General features: G+C 41.1%; 1 protein-coding gene across 1 annotated transcript in view; it reads left to right on the top strand.

The window, feature by feature from the left end:
• The first annotated feature begins 3,924 nt into the window (after nucleotides 1-3,924).
• LOC138373652 (uncharacterized PPE family protein PPE12-like) overlaps nucleotides 3,925-25,264 on the top strand; it is a 60,694-nt gene continuing 39,354 nt past the window's right edge. Inside the window, exons 1-2 of the mRNA XM_069339993.1 lie at nucleotides 3,925-3,946; nucleotides 6,616-7,683. Coding sequence (XP_069196094.1) covers nucleotides 3,925-3,946; nucleotides 6,616-7,683 — 1,090 coding nt within the window. The remainder of the gene's footprint in view (nucleotides 3,947-6,615; nucleotides 7,684-25,264) is intronic.

The raw sequence follows: 25,264 nt of genomic DNA, 5'->3' as shown, positions 1-25,264 counted from the left end.
GAGATCATTTACATATACCAGAAACAGTATAGGTCCAAGGACTGACCCCTGCGGGACTCCACTTGTGACGTCTCGCCAATCTGAGGCCTCACCCCTCACACAGACTCGTTGTCTCCTGTTGCTTAGGTATTCCTCTATCCACCGGAGTACCTTCCCTCTCACTCCAGCCTGCATCTCCAACTTTCGCACTAGCCTCTTGTGTGGTACTGTATCAAAGGCTTTCTGACAATCCAAAAATATGCAGTCTGCCCACCCTTCTCTTTCTTGCCTTATTTTTGTTGCCTGGTCGTAGAATTCAAGTAACCCTGTGAGGCAGGACCTGCCATCCCTGAACCCATGTTGATGCTGTGTTACAAAGTTCCTTCGCTCCAGATGCTCCACTAGTTTTTTTCGCACAATCTTCTCCATCAGCTTGCATGGTATGCAGGTTAGGGACACTGGCCTGTAGTTCAGTGCCTCCTGTCTATCCCCTTTCTTGTATATCGGAACTACGTTAGCTGCTTTCCAAATATCTGGCAGTTCCCCTGTTGCCAGTGATTTGTTATACACTATGGAGAGTGGTAGGCTCAGTTCTCTTGCTCCTTCCTTTAGAACCCAAGGGGAGATTCCATCTGGGCCTATAGCCTTCGTCACGTCCAACTCTAGTAAACACTTCCTTACTTCCCCACTGGTAATCTCAAACTCTTCCAGTGGTTCCTGGTTAGCTATTCCCTCACTTACCTCTGGAATTTCTCCTTGTTCTAAGGTGAAGACCTCCTGGAATTTCTTATTCAATTCCTCACACACTTCCTTGTCATTTGTAGTGAATCCTTCCGCCCCTATCCTTAATCTCATAACCTGTTCCTTTACTGTTGTTTTTCTCCTAATGTGGCTATGCAACAATTTAGGCTGAGTCTTTGCCTTGCTTGCGATGTCATTTTCGTATTGTCTTTCTGCCTCTCTTCTCATCCTGACATATTCATTCCTGGCATTCTGGTATCTTTCTCTGCTCTCCAGTGTCCTGTTATTCCTATAGTTTCTCCATACCCTTTTACTTTGCTGCTTAGCTAGCCTACATCTTTGATTAAACCATGGGTTTCACACATGTGTGTGTGTGTGTGTGTGTGTGTGTGTGTGTGTGTGTGTGTGTGTGTGTGTGTGTGTGTGTGTGTGTGTGTGTGTGTGTGTGTATGTGTACTCACCTAGTTGTACTCACCTAGTTGTGCTGCGGTGGTTGAGCTCTGGCTCTTTGGTCCCGCCTCTCAACCGTCAATCAACTGGCGTACAGATTCCTGAGCCTATTGGGCTCTATCATAACTACATTTGAAACTGTGTATGGAGTCAGCCTCCACCACATCACTTCCTAATGCATTCCATTTACTAATTACTCTGACACTGAAAACGTTCTTTCTAATGTCTCTGTGGCTCTTTGGGTACTCAGCTTCCACCTGTGTCCCCTTGTGCGTGTACCACCCGTGTTAAATAATTCATCCGTGTTTACCCCTGCCAATTCCCCTGAGAATTTTGTATGTGGTGATCATGTCTCCCCGAGCTGTTCTGTCTCCCAGCGACGTGAGGCGCAGTTCCCTCAGCCTTTCCTCGTAACTCATGCCTCTTAGTTCTGGGTTTATCCTAATGGCATACCACTGAACTCTTTCCAGCTTCGTCTTGTGCTTGACTAGGTACGGGCTCCATGCTGGGGCTGCATACTCTAGGATTGGTCTTACATATGTGGTATACAAGGTTCTGAAAGATTCTTATACAGGTTCCTGAAGGCAGTTATGATGTTAGCCAGCCTGCATACGCCGCCGATGTTATTCTTTTGATGTGGGCTTCAGGAGACAGGTTTGGCGTGATAGCTCTTTCTCTCTGTCCGTTTCGTGAATGACTTCATCTCCTATTCGGTATCCTGTGTCTGGCCTCCTGTTTCCACTACCTAGTTTCATTACCTTACATTTAATTGGGTTGAACTTTAGTAGCCATTTGTCGGACAATTCCTTCAATTTGTTTACGACATCTTGTAGCCTCGTACTATCTTCCTCTGTCTTAATTCTCCTCATAATTTGTCCATCATCAGCAAACAATGAGAGGAACGAGTCTGTTCCTTCTGGGAGATCATTTACGTATACCAGAAACAGTATAGGTCCAAGGACTGATCCCTGTCGGACTCCACTAGTGACTCCTCGCCACTCCGAGACCTCAACCCTCACAGTTACTCACTGTCCTCTGTTGCTTAGGTACTCCTTTATCCAGTGGAGTACCTTCCCTTTCTCTCCTGCGTGCATCTCCAATTTGTGCACTAGTCTCTTGTATGGAACTGTTTCAAAGGATCGGGCAGTCCAAAATATGCAGTCTGCCCAGCCTTCTCTTTCTTGCCTGATTTTTGTTGCCTGGTCGTAGAATTCAGCCAATCCTGTGAGGCATGATCTGCCATTCCTGAACCCAAATTTATGTTATGATACAAAGTTCTTCCACTCAAGATGTTCCACTAGATTTTTTTCGCACAATCTTCTCCGTCACCTTGCATGGTATGCAAGTTAATGACACTGGCCTGTAGTTCAGTGCCTCCTGTCTATCACCCTTCTTGAATATCGGGTCGACATAGCTGTCGACTTCATTAGCTGTCTTCCTAAATTTTGGCAGTTCACCTGTTACCAGTGATTTGTTGTACACCATGGCGAGTGGCTGGCACAGAGCTCTGCTCCTTCCTTCAGTATCCATGGTGAGATTCCATTCGGGCCTATAGCCTCTGTCTTTTTTAACTCTAGCAGATGCTTCCTTACTTCCCTACTGGTAATCACAAACTCCTCTAGTGGTGTTTGGTTAAATATTCCCCCCTCCAATCTCTGGGACATTCCCCTTGCTCTGCTGTGAAGACCTCCTGGGATATCCTATTGAGTTCCTCGCACACTTCCTTGTCTTTTGTAGTGAATTTGTCTGCCCCCTATCCTCAGTGTCATTACCTGTTCCTTTACTGTTGTTTTTCTCCTGATGTGGCTGTGCAGCAATTTAGGTTGAGTTTTTGCCCTGCTTGCCCTTCCTTGCTTGGGGGCGTTATTCCAAAAATATGCAATAAATCAAAACTCGTTCGATTTCAAACAAAGTTTTTTGACAAGTGTTATATGAAAAGGGTTTCATCTGGTTTAAGTCTCAGCATCGTAGCATAAATAGGAAGGGAGAAAAAAAATATTGAATTATATGTCAAAAAATTTCCAAAATGGTCGATTATCAAACAAAAATGCCAACTGAAATCATGTCTATGAATCTCAGCTATCACAATAGCATATATTAAAAGCAAATTATAATTAGTTTTATTAAAAAAAAATTTAGTTAAAAAAACAATTTTTTTTTTTTTAATTTTATCTCTCTCTTTTGTTTATTGGGCGATTTGCATGAAACTTATACACGTGACTGCACGTAAGCCTATCTGTAAGGGTGCCAGTTTTGGAGGAAATTGGTTGATGTCAACCTCAGCCACAGATGGCAGAACCTTAGATTTTATTTTTTACTCACTTGAACATTTATGTTTCTTGAACATATATATCTCTTTCATTTTTTTATTAAATTTACATGAAACTTACAGCTTATATGTAAAGTTTATGTCTCTAAATCGTAAGGAAGCGTTTTTTCCTGAGTTCATTTATTGATTTTATAATAGCAATCAACATGATATATTTGTATAATTTTGGGGGGGAACTTAGACTATTTGTATTAGGAAAACTAAAGACGTTTTGGAAAATCCCCTCCTATTGATCCTTTATTATATGCTAATGTGTCAGAAAAGTGTCATAGAATGATTATATCTGAAAGGTGTGGCCGTAAATATACACTTGAAAATGTGTAAAATTCGTTGAATAAAAATAAAAATCTCCCTTACTATTTAGGCTACAGTACTGAAACTTAGAACAATTGCAGCCCTTTTCATATACAACTAGTCAAAAAATAATGGTTGACATTGAACAACAACGTTAGTTTTCCACAGTAACGGCCCCTTATGTCGGAGTCATTCAGAGTGAAGACTAGGTCGAGTCTCGCTGGTTCATCGTTGCCTCTCATTCTTGTGGGCTCCCTGACATGCTGACTTACAACGTTTCTTGTCGCCAGTTCCAACAGTTTAGCTCTCCATGTTTACTCACCTCCATGCGGTTCCTTGTTTTCCCAGTCTATCCTTCCATGATTGAAGTCCCCCATGAAGAGCAGATGAGATCTATTTCTACAGGCAGCAGTGGCTACTCTCGCAAATATAGTGTTAACTGCCATGTTGTTTCTGTCATACTCTTGCCTGGGTCTTATGCCTTTTGGTGGAGGGTTATATAATACTGCTACTACTACTCTTGGTCTTCCCAGCGTCATGATGCCTGTAATTGAGTCTCTGAACCCCCCTCGCAGCCTGGGATAACTGTCTCGAAACTCCATTCCTTTCTTATCAGTAGGGCCACTCAGCCTCCTCCCTTTCATTTCCTCCCTCTTCTTATTACAGTGTAGTCTTGGGGAAACACTGCATTCGTTATTATTCCTGAGAGTTTTGTTTCTGTGAGTCCGATTACATCCTGGTTCCCTTCTTGTGCTCTTTCCCTAAGTTCACATGTCTTGCTAGTAATCCCATCTGTGTTCAAGTATATTACCTTGAAACTGACTCGTCATTCCATCTTCAGTTTCTGTTCATTCCACTGGAGGAGGGGAACAAGGGATGTCTGGGTGGGAGGGCCTAGGAAGGCCGACTTGGGAGATCTAGGGTGAGAGAGGGGGCTGGAAGGATCCGGTATGAGGAAGCTAGGAGGGTCTGAGGTGGTATAACTGAGAGGTCTGGGGTTGGGAGTATATTAAGGCTTGTGATGGGGGAGCAGGAGGGGCATGTGGAAGGAGGGAGGGAGGTCATAGGTTGGAGAATGAAGTGGAACCTAGGGTAGGGGGGCCAGGAGGCTCCCCTACCCTAGGCTCCACTCCACTGAGGACAAGTCATGAACAGTTTCTTTAGTATTTCACCACCCATATAATTACAAGTAAGTCTGAAGTTAGAAAGCGACACTTACGCTCCTCGCACAATGTTCTTTATGTGTTCCTCTGGCGACAGCTTACTGTCCAAAACCACCCCGACGTCTCGTTCTTTATTAGAGTTCTGTAATTCCATTCCACATAATATGTAAGTTGTGTGGTATATTTTCTCCTATTCCACATTCCATAACATGACATTTATTCAGACTGAATTCCATTTGCCACTTGTAGCTCCAAGCACCTTTTTTATCTAGTTCAATTTGAAGGGCATTACAATCGTCTGCGTCTCCTGTCTTCCCCAATATCTTAGCATCATCCGCAAACATGTACATATAATTCTGTATTCCAACTAGTTTGCACCAGAAGGCATACTGGACCAACATTACTGGTGCAAGAACTTAACCCTGTGGTACTCCTCTAGTACCACAGGGTTACTGTGGTACTCCTCTAGTACCACAGGGTTACTGTGGTACTCCTCTAGTACCACAGGGTTACTGTGGTACTCCTCTAGTAACACTGATCCAGTCGGATACATTATCTCTGATTACTGTCCTCATCTGTCTGTCAGTTTGAACATTTTTCATCCTTTTCAAAAATCTCCCTTTCACCCCTCCAGTAAAGTTCCAGTTTCCACAGCAGCCTCTTGTGTGGGACTCTGTCAAAGGCTTTTTTTAGATCCAGATAGACAGTCAACTCTTTCCTGTAGTATCTCTGTGGCTCTGACAGGATCAGATCCTGTACGCCAGCAGAGTGCTCCTGGCAGTATGGGTTCGAGTCACTTCTGGGGTGTGAGTTTTCAGTTATTTATATATATATATATATATATATATATATATATATATATATATATATATATATATATATATATATATATATATATATATATATATATATATATAAGTATATTTTGGTAGCAGTCTTTCCTGTAGACATATATTATTAAATATGACCGAAAAAGTAAGATTAATAATTCTAACACGAATTTTCTCTATCTTTCGTACATTTCTTTTCACTGTTGGTGGTAATTCAAAAAAAAATCAATTCTCCAAAATTCAAATGAATTTTGGAGAATTGATTTTTGAATTACCACCAACAGTGAAAAGAAATGTACGAAAGATAGAGAAAATTCGTGTTAGAATTATTAATCTTACTTTTTCGGTCATATTTAATAATATATATATATATATATATATATATATATATATATATATATATATATATATATATATATATATATATATATATATATATATATATATATATATATATATATATACACACCCTTCGGTGTATACATCTCTCCACAGTCAACAAATTACATAAGTTCAGCGAAATCAAAAACATCAATTTCTTTTAATATTGGAATCTCACTATTTAACAAATGTTATAGTAAAAAGAATTATAAAAAAAATAATCTCAGTTTGTTTTTAAAACTTTATTAAATTTCCAAAAGAGAAAACTCCAATAATGTTAAACTGAAACTCACATTAATTTCCACCCGTCAACTGGTGATTCCAATCACTTATTTGTTGACTTTTCCCTGGCAGCTAAAACTATCTAATTTGCATATTTATATAACTATATTTGCATATTAATCATTGTTTAATTAACTTTAAGACAGCTATTAAAATATTTTTTCAGCACTCGAATGTAATAAAAATAAATATGACTTAGGTAACGGTAAACTCACCACTGGTAACGGTAAACTCACCACTGGTAACGGTAAACTCACCACTGGTAACGGTAAACTCACCACTGGTAACGCTAAACTCACCCCTGGTAACGGTAAACTCACCACTGGTAACGGTAAACTCACCACTGGTAACGGTAAACACACCACTGGTAACGGTAAACTCACCACTGGTAACGGTAAACACACCACTGGTAACGGTAAACTCACCACTGGTAACGGTAAACTCACCACTGGTAACGGTAAACACAACACTGGTAACGGTAAACTCACCGCTGGTAACGGTAAACTCACCACTGGTAACGGTAAACTCACCACTGGTAACGGTAAACACAACACTGGTAACGGTAAACTCACCGCTGGTAACGGTAAACTCACCGCTGGTAACGGTAAACTCACCACTGGTAACGGTAAACACAACACTGGTAACGGTAAACTCACCGCTGGTAACGGTAAACTCACCACTGGTAACGGTAAACACACCACTGGTAACGCTAAACTCACCGCTGGTAACGGTAAACACACCGCTGGTAACGGTAAACACAACACTGGTAACGGTAAACTCACCGCTGGTAACGGTAAACTCACCACTGGTAACGGTAAACACACCACTGGTAACGCTAAACTCACCGCTGGTAACGGTAAACACACCGCTGGTAACGGTAAACACAACACTGGTAACGGTAAACACACCGCTGGTAACGCTAAACTCACCGCTGGTAACGGTAAACTCACCACTGGTAACGGTAAACACACCGCTGGTAACGCTAAACTCACCGCTGGTAACGGTAAACTCACCGCTGGTAACGCTAAACTCACCACTGGTAACGGTAAACACAACACTGGTAATGGTAAACACACCGCTGGTAACGGTAAACACACCACTGGTAACGGTAAACTCACCGCTGGTAACGGTAAACACACGACTGGTAACGGTAAACACACCACTGGTAACGGTAAACTCACCACTGGTAACGGTAAACACAACACTGGTAACGGTAAACACAACACTGGTAACGGTAAACACACCACTACTGTATATTTAACTGATTAATAAACAAACTCCAACAACTAATATAAAACGACTTAACTACTGTATAAAAATCTATAATAAATTAGCTTACCTTTCATGTAACAAAATGTAAGTCTTTCTCCAGCTCCAAGCTCAGGTTTTTTTAATTTGTTTTTGAATTTTGTGACACTGAACTGGGTCGTTCGGAAAAAATATAGTTTGAAGAATACTGGAATATATCATTGTAATCTCCGTAAGGGTCATTGTACTGGATGTACTCTCCTGTATCTCGCCCTTAACGCCGTGCATCTTGGTATGAGATTATGGGCAATATTGGCCCCGTAATTCTGGATATTTTTCGAAGATTTGTTGACAAAATTTTTGACAAAGTTCGACTCAAATTATTGTTTGTTGATGCTTCCTTGATTTGACTTTCTCTCTCGCTCTCTACGCTGTTATTTCCGAGCTTCTTGTCTGATGGGCCGGTCTGATGGGCCGGTCTGATGGGCCGGTCTGATGGGCCGGTCTGATGGGCCGGTCTGATGGGCCGGTCTGATGGGCTGGTCTGATGGGCTGGTCTGATGGGCCGGTCTGATGGGCCGGTCTGATGGGCCGGTCTGATGGGCTGGTCTGATGGGCTGGTCTGATGGGCTGGTCTGATGGGCTGGTCTGATGGGCCGGTCTGATGGATCTGTCTCATGGCCCAATCTGATGGATCAATCTTGATAGGACCTGTTGTACTATTGGTGGGTGGTGAATGTAATTACTTCACCCTATGCCAGGACTCTTCAAAAATATCCCCCCTTACTAAACCAGTACATCTTTCCTCGATGAAGGTAACTAAGTCTGAATTCACTAAAACAGTTTACGAGGGTCGTACGAAGCGCTCCAGGGCTCATCAATTGTATAATAAAGTTAAATGATGTTACTGAAACTCTACTGAATTCACTAGCAAGATTCTGGAGGCCCCAAACCGGTTGGGCTCCGGTTTGGTGCCTCCAGAACCTTCCAGTGATTTCAGTAGAGTTGCGGGTTGGTTGGCTTTTGTACCATCGTGGCACAGTCGGTAAGGGTGTCTGTGGCTTACCAGAACGCGGGTTCAAGTCACCTCGTTGCCTCAAACTTATTGTCATATTTGGGGTTCTCGATGGTGAACATTGTTCATATTGGGTTACTAATAGTGAACATTATATTAGATTGTACAGCAGAGTAATTCAGTGTTCAGCATATTACACAGATACACAACTGTTTTGTTCATTTGAGTGCTGATTGAGTAGTATTGATTGGTGCAATCCATACTAAAAACCATGCATTCTAAGTATGAAGTATGCAAATTCTTATTCATACACACACATACATCCATATAAATAAAACTGGAAATGTTCGTTTGTGTAACCGCTAATCTCCGAAAGTTCTTCACCGATTGCTTTGAAATTTCACGCAACGTTTCATTCGAATAGGCGCGTCTTTTTATATACCTACTATATAGATACCACGCCTGTGACAGGTAAAAACATACTTTTTGAAAAATAGTGCCATCTGTTGCACATAATAGCAACATGCACGCTATACTAAATATGTTACAATTTCATTTCAATGTTTCTGATTGCATTGATAAATTGAATTTTCATAGATTTGGATTTTTTTCATTTTGATTTATTTATTTTGTGTGAATAGCATTGGAATTGAGCTGTGTTGTTTACCATACCGTTTATTTCGTGAGTATAGTTTATTTTTTTATTTTTTTCATATTTTCATTTCATTTTTTAACTGTTTTTCTTATATTTCAGTGATGGAACATCAGATCACTTGATGTTCCCAATTTTCTAATGGGAACATCAGACCATTTGGGTAGGCATCGGACGAGGGAGTGGGGAATGGTGGGGAGGACGAGGGAGTGGGGAATGGTGGGGAGGACGAGGGAGTGGGGAATGGTGGGGAGGACGAGGGAGTGGGGAATGGTGGGGAGGACGAGGGAGTGGGGAATGGTGGGGAGGACGAGGGAGTGGGGAATGGTGGGGAGGACGAGGGAGTGGGGAATGGTGGGGAGGACGAGGGAGTGGGGAATGGTGGGGAGGACGAGGGGATGGAAGTGAGAGATTTTTTTTTTTTTTTTTTTTTTTTTTTTTTTTTTTTTTGTCAGGGATATTCCTGCGCGGGCCCTAAGCCTCTGGCTGGCCCACTAAGTGTTGCTTGTTTCTGTTTTACTTGGGCGGAGTATGAGTATTTATGACTCGTTTGGTCGCTTCAGTAAGATTTTGCCATATGTGTTTAAGAACTTCTTCTGCTCTGTTGAATCTAAGTTGAAATCTTAATGGGTTTGTAACTGTGCACTGTGTTAGATAATGTTCCAGTGGTCTGTCGGGCATTTCTCCACAGTACTGACATAAGTGAGAGATGGTGGGGAGGACGAAGGGACAGGGGGAGTGGGGCATGGTGGGAAGAGGGGACGGTGGAGTGGGGAATGGTTGGGAGGCCGAGGAGACGGGTGAGGGGGGGGGGGAATTGTGGGGAGGACCGGGAAGGTTGCTGTGGCTGAGCCACAGCAACGCGTGCTCGGGTACTGCTAGTTATATATCTATATATATATATATATATATATATATATATATATGTCGTACCTAGTAGCCAGAACTCACTTCTCAGCCTACTATGCGAGGCCCGATTTGCCTAATAAGCCTAGTTTTACTGAATTAATATATTTTCTCTAATTTTTTTCTTATGAAATGATAAAGCTACCCATTTCATTATGTATGAGGTCAATTTTTTTTTATTGGAGTTAAAATTAACGTAGATATATGACTGAACCTAACCAACCCTACCTAACCTAACCTAACCTATCTTTATAGGTTAGGTTAGGTTAGGTAGCCGAAAACGTTAGGTTAGGTTAGGTTAGGTAGGTTAGGTTGTCGAAAAAACATTAATTCATGAAAACTAGGCTTATTAGGCAAATTGGGCCTTGCATAGTAGGCTGAGAAGTGAGTTCTGGCTACTAGGTACGACATATATATATATATATATATATATATATATATATATATATGTCGTACCTAGTAGCCAGAACTCACTTCTCGGCCTACTATGCAAGGCCCGATTTGCCTAATAAGCCAAGTTTTCCTGAATTAATATATTTTCTCTATTTTTTTCTTATAAAATGATAAAGCTACCCATTTCATTACGTATGAGGTCAATTTTTTTTTATTTGAGTTAAAATTAACGTAGATATATGACCGAACCTAACCAACCCTACCTAACCTAACCTAACCTATCTTTATAGGTTAGGTTAGGTTAGGTTAGGTTAGGTAGGTTAGGTTGTCGAAAAACAATTAATTCATGAAAACTTGGCTTATTAGGCAAATCGGGCCTTGCATAGTAGGCTGAGAAGTGAGTTCTGGCTACTAGGTACGACATATATATATATATATATATATATATATATATATATATATATATATATATATATATATATATATATATATATTTATATATATTTATATATATATGTCGTACCTAGTAGCCAGAACGCACTTCTCAGCCTATTATGCAAGGCCCGATTTGCCTAATAAGCCAAGTTTTCATGAAATAATTGTTTTTCGACGACCTAACCTACCTAACCTAACCTAACCTAACTTTTTCGGCTACCTAACCTAACCTAACCTATAAAGATAGGATAGGTTAGGTTAGGTAGGGTAGGTTCGGTCATATATCTACGTTAATTTTAACTCCAATAAAAAAAAATTGACCTCATACATAATGAAATGGGTAGCTTTATCATTTCATAAGAAAAAAATTAGAGAAAATATATTAATTCAGGAAAACGTGGCTTATTAGGCAAATCGGGCCTTGCATAGTAGGCTGAGAAGTGCGTTCTGGCTACTAGGTACGACATATATACATACATATGTATTATTAAATATGACCGAAAAAGTAAGATTAATAATTCTAACACGAATTTTCTCAATGTTTCTTATATTTCTTTTCACTGTTGATGGTAACTGAAAAATCAATTCTCCAAAATTCACTTCACCCCACTTCAAGACTCCGCACCAATATAGAAGCATCAAGAAATATGGACCAATAGGCCCTTTGCAGTTACTTCCATTCTTCCCTTTAACTTACAATATATTATACCCATTGTTTCGTGTTCTGTCTTGTGTTGAAAGTTTGTTTTCACCTCATCCAAAACTGTTGTAACATATCACCTCACCCAAATGCAGGTATAAAATCGAAGCTGTTTAAACTCTGTTCAGTTATAGTTGTGTGTGTGTAAACTACAGTCTTTGAAAATGTAATACGTTTTACGAAACGCGTTCAAGTATCGCGTCAGACTACAAATAAAAATGAATTATGGAGAATTGATTTTTCAGTTACCATCAACAGTGAAAAGAAATATAAGAAATATTGAGAAAATTCGTATTAGAATTATTAATCTTACTTTTCGGTCATATTTAATATATATATATATATATATATGTCGTACCTAATAGCCAGAACGCACTTCTCAGCCTACTATTCAAGGCCCGATTTGCCTAATAAGCCAAGTTTTCATGAATTAATGTTTTTTCGTCTACCTAACCAACCTAACCTAACCTAGCTTTTTTTGGCTACCTAACCTAACCTTACCTATAAATATAGGTTAGGTTAGGTAGGGTTGGTTAGGTTCGGTCATATATCTACGTTAATTTTAACTCCAATAAAAAAAAAATTGACCTCATACATAGAGAAAAGGGTTGCTTTATCATTTCATAAGAAAAAAATTATAGTATATATATTAATTCAGGAAAACTTGGCTTATTAGGCAAATCGGGCCTTGAATAGTAGGCTGAGAAGTGAGTTCTGGCTACTAGGTACGACATTATATATATATATATATATATATATATATATATATATATATATATATATATATATATATATATATATATATATATATATATATATATATTATATATATATATATATATATATATATATATATATATATATATATATATTATATATATATATATATATATATATATATATATATATATATATATATATATATATATATATATATATATATATATATATATATATATATATATATATATATGACAATGTCAGACCACGGAGGAAAATGAAACAGGAATTTCCTTAAGTACTTTCGTATATTAAATACATCTTCAGAAGGAATGATTTGTTTGGGAGAGTGCTTCTTCAATAACAAATTGTAAAAGCACCTATAACTGAAACATAATTGAATCCGCTTTGATACAGATCACCAAAGAAAGTAATTTGAATATTAGCAGTGGTCTATATAACTTAGATCCATTTCTAATAGATCAGCTAAAGGGCGATTTAAGTAGGATCATTGGAAAACATTTGTCTCACTAATTCATTGTATATATTTACCTCTTTATGTTATAATTACCTATGTATTGTGCTTGTATGTCTGCTGTATCAGATGGGCCATTGTGCTACATCGGATGGGCCAATTGGGTGCATCTGATGGGCCAATGGGCCGTCTGCGTTGTCCAAGTATTGTACCTCACCTCACTTCACCACTCTCTCCTGCTTATTTATACCCATCACTCAATCTGTAAAATCATTCCTTCTGAAGATGTATTTAATATACGAAAGTACTTAAGGAAATTCCTGTTTGATTTTCCTCCGTGGTCTGACATTGTCACATTCTTAATCACGTGTTTATTTTCGTGATATACACACACACACATATATATATATATATATATATATATATATATATATATATATATATATAATATATTTTGGTAGCAGTCTTTCCTGTAGACATATATTATTAAATATGACCGAAAAAGTAAGATTAATAATTCTAACACGAATTTTTTCGATCTTTCGTACGTTTCTTTTCACTGTTGGAGGTAATTCAAAAATCAATTCTCCAAAATTCATTTTTATTTCTAGTCTGACGCGACACTTGAGCGTGTTTCGTAAAACTTATTACATTTTCAAAGACTTTAGCTTACACATACACAACTGAATAGAACTTACACATCTTCGATTTGTTTATATCTACATTTGAGTGAGGTGGATGGGGTGAGGTGGTATTAATAGGGTATTAAATTCCTAAACACAAGACAGAACACGAAACAATGGGTATTAAATGGAAGTGATTTGTAGAAAGCCTATTGGTCCATATTTCTTGATGCTTCTATATTGGAGCGGAGTCTTGAGGTGGGTAGAATATAGTTGTGCATTAATTGGCTGTTGATTGCTGGTGTTGACTTCTTGATGTGTAGTGCCTCGCAGACGTCAAGCCGCCTGCTATCGCTGTATCTATCGATGGTTTCTGTGTTGTTTACAAGGATTTCTCTGGCGATGGTTTGGTTGTGGGAAGAGATTATATGTTCCTTAATGGAGCCCTGTTGCTTATGCATCGTTAAACGCCTAGAAAGAGATGTTGTTGTCTTGCCTATATACTGGTTTTTTTGGAGCTTACAGTCTCCAAGAGGGCATTTGAAGGCATAGACGACGTTGGTCTCTTTTAAAGCGTTCTGCTTTGTGTCTGGAGAGTTTCTCATGAGTAGGCTGGCCGTTTTTCTGGTTTTATAGTAAATCGTCAGTTGTATCCTCTGATTTTTGTCTGTAGGGATAACGTTTCTATTAACAATATCTTTCAGGACCCTTTCCTCCGGTTTATGAGCTGTGGAAAAGAAGTTCCTGTAAAATAGTCTAATAGGGGGTATAGGTGTTGTGTTGGTTGTCTCTTCAGAGGTTGCATGGCGTTTCACTTTCCTTCTTATGATGTCTTCGACGAAACCATTGGAGAAGCCGTTGTTGACTAGGACCTGCCTTACCCTACAGAGTTCTTCGTCGACTTGCTTCCATTCTGAGCTGTGGCTGAGAGCACGGTCGACATAAGCGTTAACAACACTCCTCTTGTACCTGTCTGGGCAGTCGCTGTTGGCATTTAGGCACATTCCTATGTTCGTTTCCTTAGTGTAGACTGCAGTGTGGAAACCTCCGCTCTTTTCCATGACTGTTACATCTAGAAAGGGCAGCTTCCCATCCTTTTCCATCTCATAAGTGAAACGCAGCACGGAACTCTGCTCAAATGCCTCCTTCAGCTCCTGCAGATGTCTGACATCAGGTACCTTTGTAAAAATGTCGTCAACATACCTGCAGTATATGGCCGGTTTCAAGTTCATTTCGACTAAGACTTTTTGCTCGATGGTACCCATGTAGAAGTTTGCAAACAGGACACCTAGGGGGGAACCCATGGCGACCCCATCTACTTGCTTATACATGTGCCCATCCGGGCTCAAGAAGGGTGCCTCTTTAGTACAAGCTTGCAGTAGTTTCCTCAGAATGTTCTCTGGTATGTCAAGAGGAGTGCAGGCCGGATCACGATACACTCTGTCGGCTATTATCCCGATTGTCTCGTCCACAGGTACGTTAGTAACCAGGGATTCTACGTCCAACGAGGCTCTTATCCCTGTGGCCCGTGTGCCCCGCAGTAAGTCAACAAATTCCTTTGGGGACTTCAGGCTGAAGGCGCAAGGGACATAAGGAGTCAGCAGGCCGTTGAGTCGCTTCGCCAGTCTGTACGTGGGTGTGGGTATCTGGCTAATGATTGGCCAAAGTGGGTTTCCAGGCTTGTGTGTCTTGACATTTCCATACGCATATCCAGGTTTATATTCTCCAATGATCTTTGGCAGGTGGAGTCCGGATTTCTTGGCATTCACAGTTTTTATATATATATATATATATATATATATATATATATATATATATATATATATATATATATATATATATATATATATATATATATGTCGTACCTAGTAGCCAGAACGCACTTATCAGCCTACTATGCAAGGCCCGAATTGCCTAATAAGCCAAGTTTTCCTGAATTAATATATTTTTTCTAATTTTTTTCCTATGAAATGATAAAGCTACTCATTTCATTATGTATGAGGTAATTTTTTTTTATTGCAGTTGAAATTAACGTAGATATATGACCGAACCTAACCAACCGTACCTAACCTAATCTAACCTATCTTTATAGGTTAGGTTAGGTTAGGTAGCCGAAAAAGTTAGGTTAGGTTAGGTTAGGTAGGTTAGGTTGTCGAAAAACAATTAATTCATGAAAACTTGGCTTATTATGCAAATCGGGCCTTGCATAGTAGGCTGATAAGTGAGTTCTGGCTACTAGGTACGACATATATATATATATATATATATATATATATATATATATATATTAATATTATATATATATATATATATATTAGTATATTTTGGTAGCAGTCTTTCTTGTAAACATATGTTGTTGAATATGGTCGAAAAGATAAGATTAATAATTCTAATACGAATTTTCTAAATATTTCTTATGTTTTTCTTCACTGTCGGTGGTTATAAAAATACCAATTCTCCAAAATTCATTTTTAATAATCTGACGCCTGAACGCATTTCGTAATGCTTATTACATTTTCAAAGACTTAATTTACACACAGATTCATCGAACTTATACTCATTTTGGGTGAAGTGAACAAACTTATGACAAACACAAGACAGAACACAGAACAATGGGAATAAATTGGATATGAAAACTGCAGAAGGCCTATTGGCCCATACTTCCTCTTGTTGCTTCCATATTGTTTTGGGGTCTTGAAGTGGGTAGAATATAGTTAAGCATTAATTGGCTGTTGATTGCTAGTGTTGACTTTTTGATGTGTAGTGCCTCACTGATGTCGAGCCGCCTGCTATCACTGTACCTATCGATGATTTCTGTGTTTTTGTTAAGATATCTCTGGTGATGGTTTGGTTGTGAGAAGAGATTATATGTTCCTTGATGGAGCCCTGTTGCTTTTGTATTGTTAATCGCCTGGATAGAGACATTGTTGTCTTGCCTATATACTGTGTTCTTTGGAGCTTACAGTCCCCAAGTGGGCATTTAAAGGCATAGACGACGTTGGTCTCTTTCAGGCGTTCTGCTTGGTATCTGGAGAGTTTTTCATGAGAAGATTGGCCGTTTTTTTGGTTTTATAATAAATTATCAATTGTATTTTCTGATTTTTGTCTGTAGGGATGACGTTCCTATCAACATTATCTTTCAGGACCCTTTCCTCTGTTTTATGAGCTGTGGAAAAGAAGTTCCTGTAAAATAGTCTAATGGGGGGTACAAGTGTTGTGTTGGTTGACTCTTCAGAGGTTGCATGGCGTTTCACCTTTCTATTTATGATGTTTTCAACGAAACCGTTAGAGAAGCCGTTGTTGACTAGGACCTGCCTTACCCTACAGAGTTCTTCATCGATTTGCTTCCAATCTGAGCTGTGGCTGAGAGCACGGTCGACGTAAGCGTTGACAACACTCCTCTTGTACCTGTCTGGGCAGTCACTCTTGGCATTGAGGCACATTCCTATGTTGGTTTCCTTAGTGTAGACTGCAGTGTGGAAGCCTCCGTTCTATTCCGTGACTATTACATCCAGAAAGGGCAGCTTTTCATTATTCTCCATCTCGTAAGTGAAGCTCAACACAGAATTCTGCTCAAATGCCTCCTTCAGCTGCTGCAGACATCTGGCATCAGGTACCTGCGTTAAAATGTCGTCAACATACCTGCAGTATATGGCGGGTCTCAAGTTCATGTCAACTAAGACCCTCTGCTCGATGGTGCCCATGTAGAAGTTCGCAGACAGGACACCTAGGGGAGAACCCATGGCGACCCCATCTACTTGCTTATACATGTGCCCATCTGGGCTCACGAAGGGTGCCTCTTTAGTGCAGGCTTGGAGTAGTTTTCTCAGTGTGTTTTCTGACATGTCAAGAGGAGTGCAAACTGGGTCACGATACGCTCTGTCTGCTATCATCCCGATTGTTTCGTCCACCGGCACGTTGGTAAATAGTGACTCTACATCCAACGAGGTTCTTATCCCCGTGGCCCGCGCTCCACACAGTAGGTCAACAAATTCCTTGGAAGACTTCAGGCCGAAAGCACAAGGTACGTAAGGAGTCAGTAACCCGTTGAGTCGTTTAGCCAGTCTGTATGTGGGTGTGGGTGTATGTATGTGGGAGATTGATCGAAACTGTGAATGCCAAGAAATCCGGACTCCACCTGCCAAAAGTTGTTGGGGAATACAAACCTGGGTACTCCTATGGAAATGTCAACACCCACTTCGGCCAATCATCAGCCAGATACCCACACATACATACAGACTGGTTAAATGACTCAACGGGTTGCTGACTCCTTACGTACCTTCAGCTTTCAGCCTGAAGTCTTCCAAGGAATTTGTTGACCTACTGCGTGTAGCGCAGGCCACAGGTATAAAAAACAATTCCCGTAGGGTGTAATTAATGCCAGCATTAATTATACCTTACATAAAATTGGCGTTTACGCCAGATATAATGACACGAGTCCATACAGCAGGCAGCCCCTCGCGAAAATATTGGACGCCTAAGCGGATTATAAGGAGCCAAAAGTAACAAACGAAAATAGATCATTGTTCCCTACGATATTGCTTCACAAGGTCACACACAGTCGTTGTGGCGGGGTGATATAGCTGACCGTTTCCTAGTTATGGAGCCCAACCACTTGTAAGGTCGGGGATTGAACGCCGCCCTGCATGGAGCGAGACCGTCGCTCTACCGTCCAGCTCAAGTGAACCTAACCTAACCAAGGCTTGACTTAATTAGCTGTCCACGAAATTATAATATACAATAATAATACCTTATATGTTGAAAATTAACTCACTTTGAATACAAAATGTATGTATAAGATGTATTTTTTAGTAACGTTTAAAGTTATGACCGCGTCGTTGTGGACAAAGACCCGGGCCTATGCTTGTTGTATATGGAATTCTTAGTCAGAGGAATTCAAAATTGGTAAAAGGCTGTGAATTTCTATTTGAATTTCAATTTATTATTTGTATGCAATTTTGTCAGATTAGCTTTACAATTCATTAATTTAGGTAGGTCCCTTCACCTTGGTGAAGTCAACATGTGAGTCACCACCAGTCATCCACCGCCTGAGTCAGACTGACGCAGGTACCACATAGAGGGGAAATATAGGGAGTACCGGGATGGAGGAGAGGGAGGGAGGGATAGGGAAGGAAGGAAAGATGACTCCATTCCTTTCAAGGTTATCTCTCTAGTTACAGCATCCCTGTTACCTCCCTCCCCCGTCTAACCCCTCTCCCTCCTATCCCTACCCAGTCTACCCCTGTCCCTGCTATCTTTGCCCCCCTGTCTCCCCCCTTGTCCCACCTCCCCTTTGTCTCACCTGTAATTAAACTCACGGAAGATAGGTAAATGTTTGTCCCAGAACTGCATTGGTGCAGCGTGAGTGTACATTCTCTCTCTCACCTTTTTCTCTTACCTTCCCTAACTCCTCACGTCCCCCCCCCCCCCATCCTCCTTCTTCCCCATTTACACCTACTGTATCCCCCACTTTCCTATTTCTTCTCTTCCTTCCAATTTCAGCAATATTGTCCTTGCTGGGCTCGGAATCATAACTGAAGCCCCAGATATTCCCAAGGGAAAATATTATCTTAGAATATTTTCTAACATTGTAGCTTTGTGTCGACACTTGAAATTATTATTTTTTTAACTAAAATAAAAGAGACGTAACATTAAAATATGAGTGACTTTCATACTGGCAGTATAGCGTATAGTGACATGTTAAATGTTCATACTGGCAGTATAGTGACATGTTAAATGTTCATACTGGCAGTATAGTGACATGTTATATGTTCATACTGGCAGTATAGTGACATGTTATATGTTCATACTGGCAGTATAGTGACATGTTATATGTTCATACTGGCAGTATAGTGACATGTTATATGTTCATACTGGCAGTATAACGTATAGTGACATGTTATATGTTCATACTGGCAGTATAGTGACATGTTGTGTTCATACTGGCAGTATAGTGACATGTTATATGTTCATACTGGCAGTATAACGTATAGTGACATGTTATATGTTCATACTGGCAGTATAGTGACATGTTGTGTTCATACTGGCAGTATAGTGACATGTTATATGTTCATACTGGCAGTATAGTGACATGTTGTGTTCATACTGGCAGTATAGTGACATGTTATATGTTCATACTGGCAGTATAGTGACATGTTAAATGTTCATACTGGCAGTATAGCGTATAGTGACATGTTAAATGTTCATACTGGCAGTATAGCGTATAGTGACATGTTAAATGTTCATACTGGCAGTATAGTGACATGTTGTGTTCATACTGGCAGTATAGTGACATGTTATATGTTCATACTGGCAGTATAGTGACATGTTAAATGTTCATACTGGCAGTATAGCGTATAGTGACATGTTATATGTTCATACTGGCAGTATAGTGACATGTTAAATGTTCATACTGGCAGTATAGCGTATAGTGACATGTTAAATGTTCATACTGGCAGTATAATGTATAGTGACTGGGATAGTGTGTGGACTTTTTTTGTTACCACATTAAATAGAACTTAGCCTATCCTCCTCTGGCCATGGTGGGCGTTGTTCACGCTCTCGTAGGCCTAGTGTAGTACATGGATGTGATGTGTTAGGCCTATAGCAATGTTCAAGTTTGGTTTTAGCTTTATTTTCCCCCTACTCTATATAGTACAAAAAATGAACTTTGTGCTGGACCATCAGATCGGTGCTCTTGAGCACACAGTTACTGTGTACTCTCACAGTATTTTGGACCCGTAGCCAACTGTGTAGCAGAGCCTTCAGGTGATCAGTTGACCTGATCTCCCGTGTATCACCCTGTTGAGTGAACAAGTTCCAGACGCGAGTCAGCCTCGGAGGGAATGATCGCTGATGGAGTGATGTTCTTGAGACTGTTGATGTTTGAGAGCCTAGAGCTACGGGTGACAACTACTGGTTGTCCACGGAGTTGGGCCAGGTGAGGAACTTTGAGAAGGTTGGCCTTGGACATAACAGTAAGACTATCTCTCTCCCCCCCCCCCCCCCCCCCATTTACCCAGCCAACAAAGCCGAGTTTCCCCTCTTTGTTCCCCCCAGAGGCGGGGCTCGGGTGCGCGTGCGAGGGTGCGCGCGTCCTCTGGAGGAGCCCCGGGCCGTGCTTGAGTGATGATGACTTCACCCGAGTGGCCAATTTATGCATGTTTTCCCTGATAATATACTCTTACCCCCTCGCCTGCTGCCCCACCCCTTCAACCCCCTCCCCTTCCTCTCTCTCTCCCTCTCTCTCTCTCCCCTCTCTCTCTCTCCCTCCCTCTCTCTCTCTCCCCTCTCTCTCTCTCTCTCTCCCCTCTCTCTCTCTCTCTCTCCCCCCTCTCTCTCTCTCTCTCTCCCCTCTCTCTCTCTCTCTCTTCCTCTCTCTCTCTCCCTCCCTCTCTCTCCTCTCTCTCTCTCTCTCTCCCCTCTCTCTCTCTCTCCCCCCTCTCTCTCTCTCTCTCCCCCCCCCTCTCTCTCTCTCTCTCCCCTCTCTCTCTCTCTCTCTCTCTCTCCCCTCTCTCTCCCTCTCTCCCCTCTCCCCCTCTCCCTCTCTCCCCTCTCCCCCTCTCCCTCTCTCCCTCTCTCCCTCTCCCTCTCTCTCTAAAGAATTTAACCTCATTTACGTATTTTCGTTTTCACTTCTTAATCTTTTCAATTATATTTCCTGACCTTCCATACCAACTTTAGCTCAACCCGTCCTCATACCAGCACCTCACATTTTGACGTATACTCCGCCTAAGGCCACGAGTCGTCGTACTAGATAATGGCAGCGGCTCGCAAAGGTGACGTACTGCTCCGTTTTCTGCTTTGGGTCCTCTGGTAGGTTAGGATAAGGGCACTTTAGTAGGACATTTTCTTGACGTTGGGAGCCCTTAGATGGATGGATTGTTCAGCATGACCCTTTTAACCTGACCTTTTTCACCCACAGACTGTACCAACCATCAGTCTGTACCAACCATCAGTCTGTGCAAACCATCAGTCTGTACCAACCATCAGTCTGTACCAACCATCAGTCTGTACCAACAATCAGTCTGTACCAACCATCAGTCTGTGCCAACCATCAGTCTGTGCAAACCATCAGTCTGTGCAAACCATCAGTCTGTACCAACCATCAGTCTGTACCAACCATCAGTCTGTACCAACCATCAGTCTGTACCAACCATCAGTCTGTACCAACCATCAGTCTGTACCAACCATCAGTCTGTACCAACCATCAGTCTGTGCAAACCATCAGTCTGAATGTCCTCTTTTGGACCTACACAAGAGGATGTGTGTGCACGTCCTCTGCAATGCCTCACAATCTACCCGTGACCTGGCTCTTCCTCTGTCACTGACATATATATAAGAAACAGTTCGGGGCCCCAGAACCGAGCCTTGTGGTACTCCACTCGTGGTCTCCTCTCTGGTGTCTCACTGTGACCCTCTGCTTCCTTCCTGGGAGATACTTTCTGACCCACCTCAGGGCGCCTCCAGATGCACCACCACCCTGCTGCTGTAGTTTGTGTGGGGGTCTTTCATGCGACACTGTTTCAAATGCCTTCTGACAGTCAAGGAATGTGCAGGTTGGCCCATCCCCCTCTCATGTTGGATTTCTGTCATCTTGTAGAACTCCAGCAAGTTGGTCAAGCAAGATTTTTCTTTACTGAAACTATGCTGCTGCTGTGTGTGTGTGTGTGTGTACTCACCTATTTGTGTCTGCAGGATCAAGCATTGACTTTTGGATACCGCCTTTCTAGCATCGGTTGTTTACAGCAATGACTCCTGTCCCATTTCCCTATCATAGCTAGTTTTAAAATTATGAATAATATTTGCTTCCACTACCTGCTCCTTAAGTGCATTATATTTTCCCACTACTCTCACGCTAATAGAAAACTTCCTAACATCCCTGTGACTCATCTGATTTTCCAGCTTCCACCCATGTCCCCTCGTTCTTTTAAAATTACGTGAGAACATTTCGTCTATGTCCACTCTGTCAATCACCTTGAGTATTTTATACGTTCCTATCATGTCCTCCCTCTCCCTTCTTCTTTCATATATAAGGCACATTTCCTTCCGGCGCTCCTCATACCCCATCCCTCGTTACTCTGGGACGAGTCTCATTGCTAACCTCTGAACCTTTTCCAGTTTCCTTAGGTGCTTCTTCAGATAGGGACTGTATGTGTGTGTGTGTGTGTGTAATAACCTAAGTGTAGTTACAGGATGAGAGCTACGCTCGTGGTGTCCCGTCTTTCCAGCACTCTTTGTCATATAACGCTTTGAAACTACTGACGGTCTTGGCCTCCACCACCTTCTCCCCTAACTTGTTCCCACCGTCTACCACTCTGTTTGCGAAAGTGAATTTTCTTATATTTCTTCGGCATCTGTGTTTAGCTAGTTTAAATCTATGACCTCTTGTTCTTAAAGTTCCAGGTCTCAGGAAATCTTCCCTATCGATTTTATCAATTCCTGTTACTATTTTGTATGTAGTGATCATATCACCTCTTTTTCTTCTGTCTTCTAGTTTTGGCATATTTAATGCCTCTAACCTCTCCTCGTAGCTCTTGCTCTTCAATTCTGGGAGCCACTTAGTAGCATGTCTTTGCACTTTTTCCAGTTTGTTGATGTGTTTCTTAAGATATGGGCACCACACAACCGCTGCATATTCTAGCTTTGGCCTAACAAAAGTCGTTGAGGTCCATGTTCTCCTAGTCCACATTCCATAACATGGCATTTATTAACATTAAATTCCATTTGCCAAGTGGTGCTCCATATACTAATTTTGTCCAGGTCAATTTGTCCAATTTTGACCAGGACTTCACAGAAATAAACTGGGAAGAACAGCTAGAAAATGCAAACCTGAACCAGTGCCTGGAAAAAATAAGCTCAGTAGCACTAGAAATATGTTCAAACCGCATACCCCTAAGAAAAAAGAGGAAGAGATGCAGATTGGATCGGGAACGTCGTCCCCTATATAGGCGAAGAAAACGAATCGCGGAACAGCTTGAGAATGGCACCCTATCTCAAGAACGGCGAAGAAGGTTAGGTAGAGAAATAGAAACAATTGAACGGAAGCTACATGAATCATACAAAACCCAGGAGAGGCAAAGAGAGCAAAAGGCCATCAGTGAAATAGAGAGAAATCCGAAATATTTTTTCTCCTATGCAAAATCAAGATCAAAAACCACATCTAGTATCGGGCCCCTGCGAAAGGGAGATGGAACTTTCATCGATGACAACAAAGAAATGAACGAGCTACTGAGGAAGCAGTACGACGCTGTTTTCAGCGAGCCATTAAACACACTAAAGAGTGATAACTCAAATGAATTTTTCATGGATATGATACCAACATCAAATCATATATCCGACGTCACCTTATCCCAACTAGATTTTGAAGAAGCCATAAACAGTATGCCTATGCACTCTGCACCAGGCCTGGATTCTTGGACCTCCATATTCATAAAGAACTGTAAAAAAACACTATCGCAGGCCCTGCACATTCTGTGGAGACAAAGCCTAGATACTGGCGTTATTCCTGATATACTAAAAACAGCAGAGATAGCACCACTTCATAAAGGAGGAAATAAGGCAGAGGCAAAAAATTACAGACCGATATCACTAACATCGCACATCATAAAAAATTTTGAGAGAGTGCTAAGAAGTAAGATCACAAAATACATGGAATCACAGCATCTCCATAACCCCGGACAACATGGTTTCAGAACAGGGCGCTCTTGCCTGTCGCAGTTGCTGGACCACTATGATATGGCATTAGATGCTATGGAAGACAAACAAAACGCTGATGTAATTTACACAGATTTCGCAAAAGCTTTTGATAAATGTGACCATGGTGTTATTGCACATAAAATGCGTTCAAAAGGAATTACCGGAAAAATAGGCAGATGGATCTACAATTTCCTGACTGACAGAACCCAATGTGTAATAGTCAACAAAATAAAATCCAGCCCATCAACCGTGACGAGCTCAGTCCCCCAGGGTACTGTGCTTGCTCCAGTACTTTTTCTCATCCTTATATCGGACATAGACCAGAACACAACCTATAGCACTGTATCATCCATTGCAGATGACACTAGGATCTTCATGAGAGTTGGCAACATAGAGGACACGGCAAACCTCCAGTCAGATGTAGATCTGACACAAGAACACAATAAAGTAGCCGTCACAACTGCAAGAAAAATGACAGGTTGGATAACAAGAACTTTTCACACTAGAGATGCTGTACCGATGATGATACTTTTCAAAACGCTTGTGCTCTCTAGAGTGGAGTACTGCTGCACAATGACAGCCCCTTTTAAAGCTGGAGAAATTGCTGACCTGGAGAGCGTGCAGAGATCCTTTACTGCTAGAATCCACTCAGTAAAACATCTAAACTATTGGGACCGACTAAAGAGCCTAAAACTGTACTCCCTTGAGCGCAGGCGGGAGAGATACATAATAATTTACATGTGGAAAATGTTAGAGGGGCTGGTCCCAAACCTGCACACAGAAATAACATCACATGAGACCAGAAGACATAGCAGGATGTGCAGAATACCCCCGTTGAAGAGCAGAGGTGCAACAGGTACTCTGAGAGAGAACTCTATCAACATCAGAGGCCCGAGACTGTTCAACACGCTTCCACTACACATAAGGGGCATAACTGGCAGACCCCTCAC

The sequence above is a fragment of the Procambarus clarkii genome, chromosome 43 (assembly GCF_040958095.1).
Source record: "Procambarus clarkii isolate CNS0578487 chromosome 43, FALCON_Pclarkii_2.0, whole genome shotgun sequence".
Classification (NCBI taxonomy): Eukaryota; Metazoa; Arthropoda; class Malacostraca; order Decapoda; family Cambaridae; genus Procambarus; species Procambarus clarkii.
Note: the sequence above shows the minus strand (reverse complement) of the source record. Positions and strands in the feature narration are given on the sequence as shown.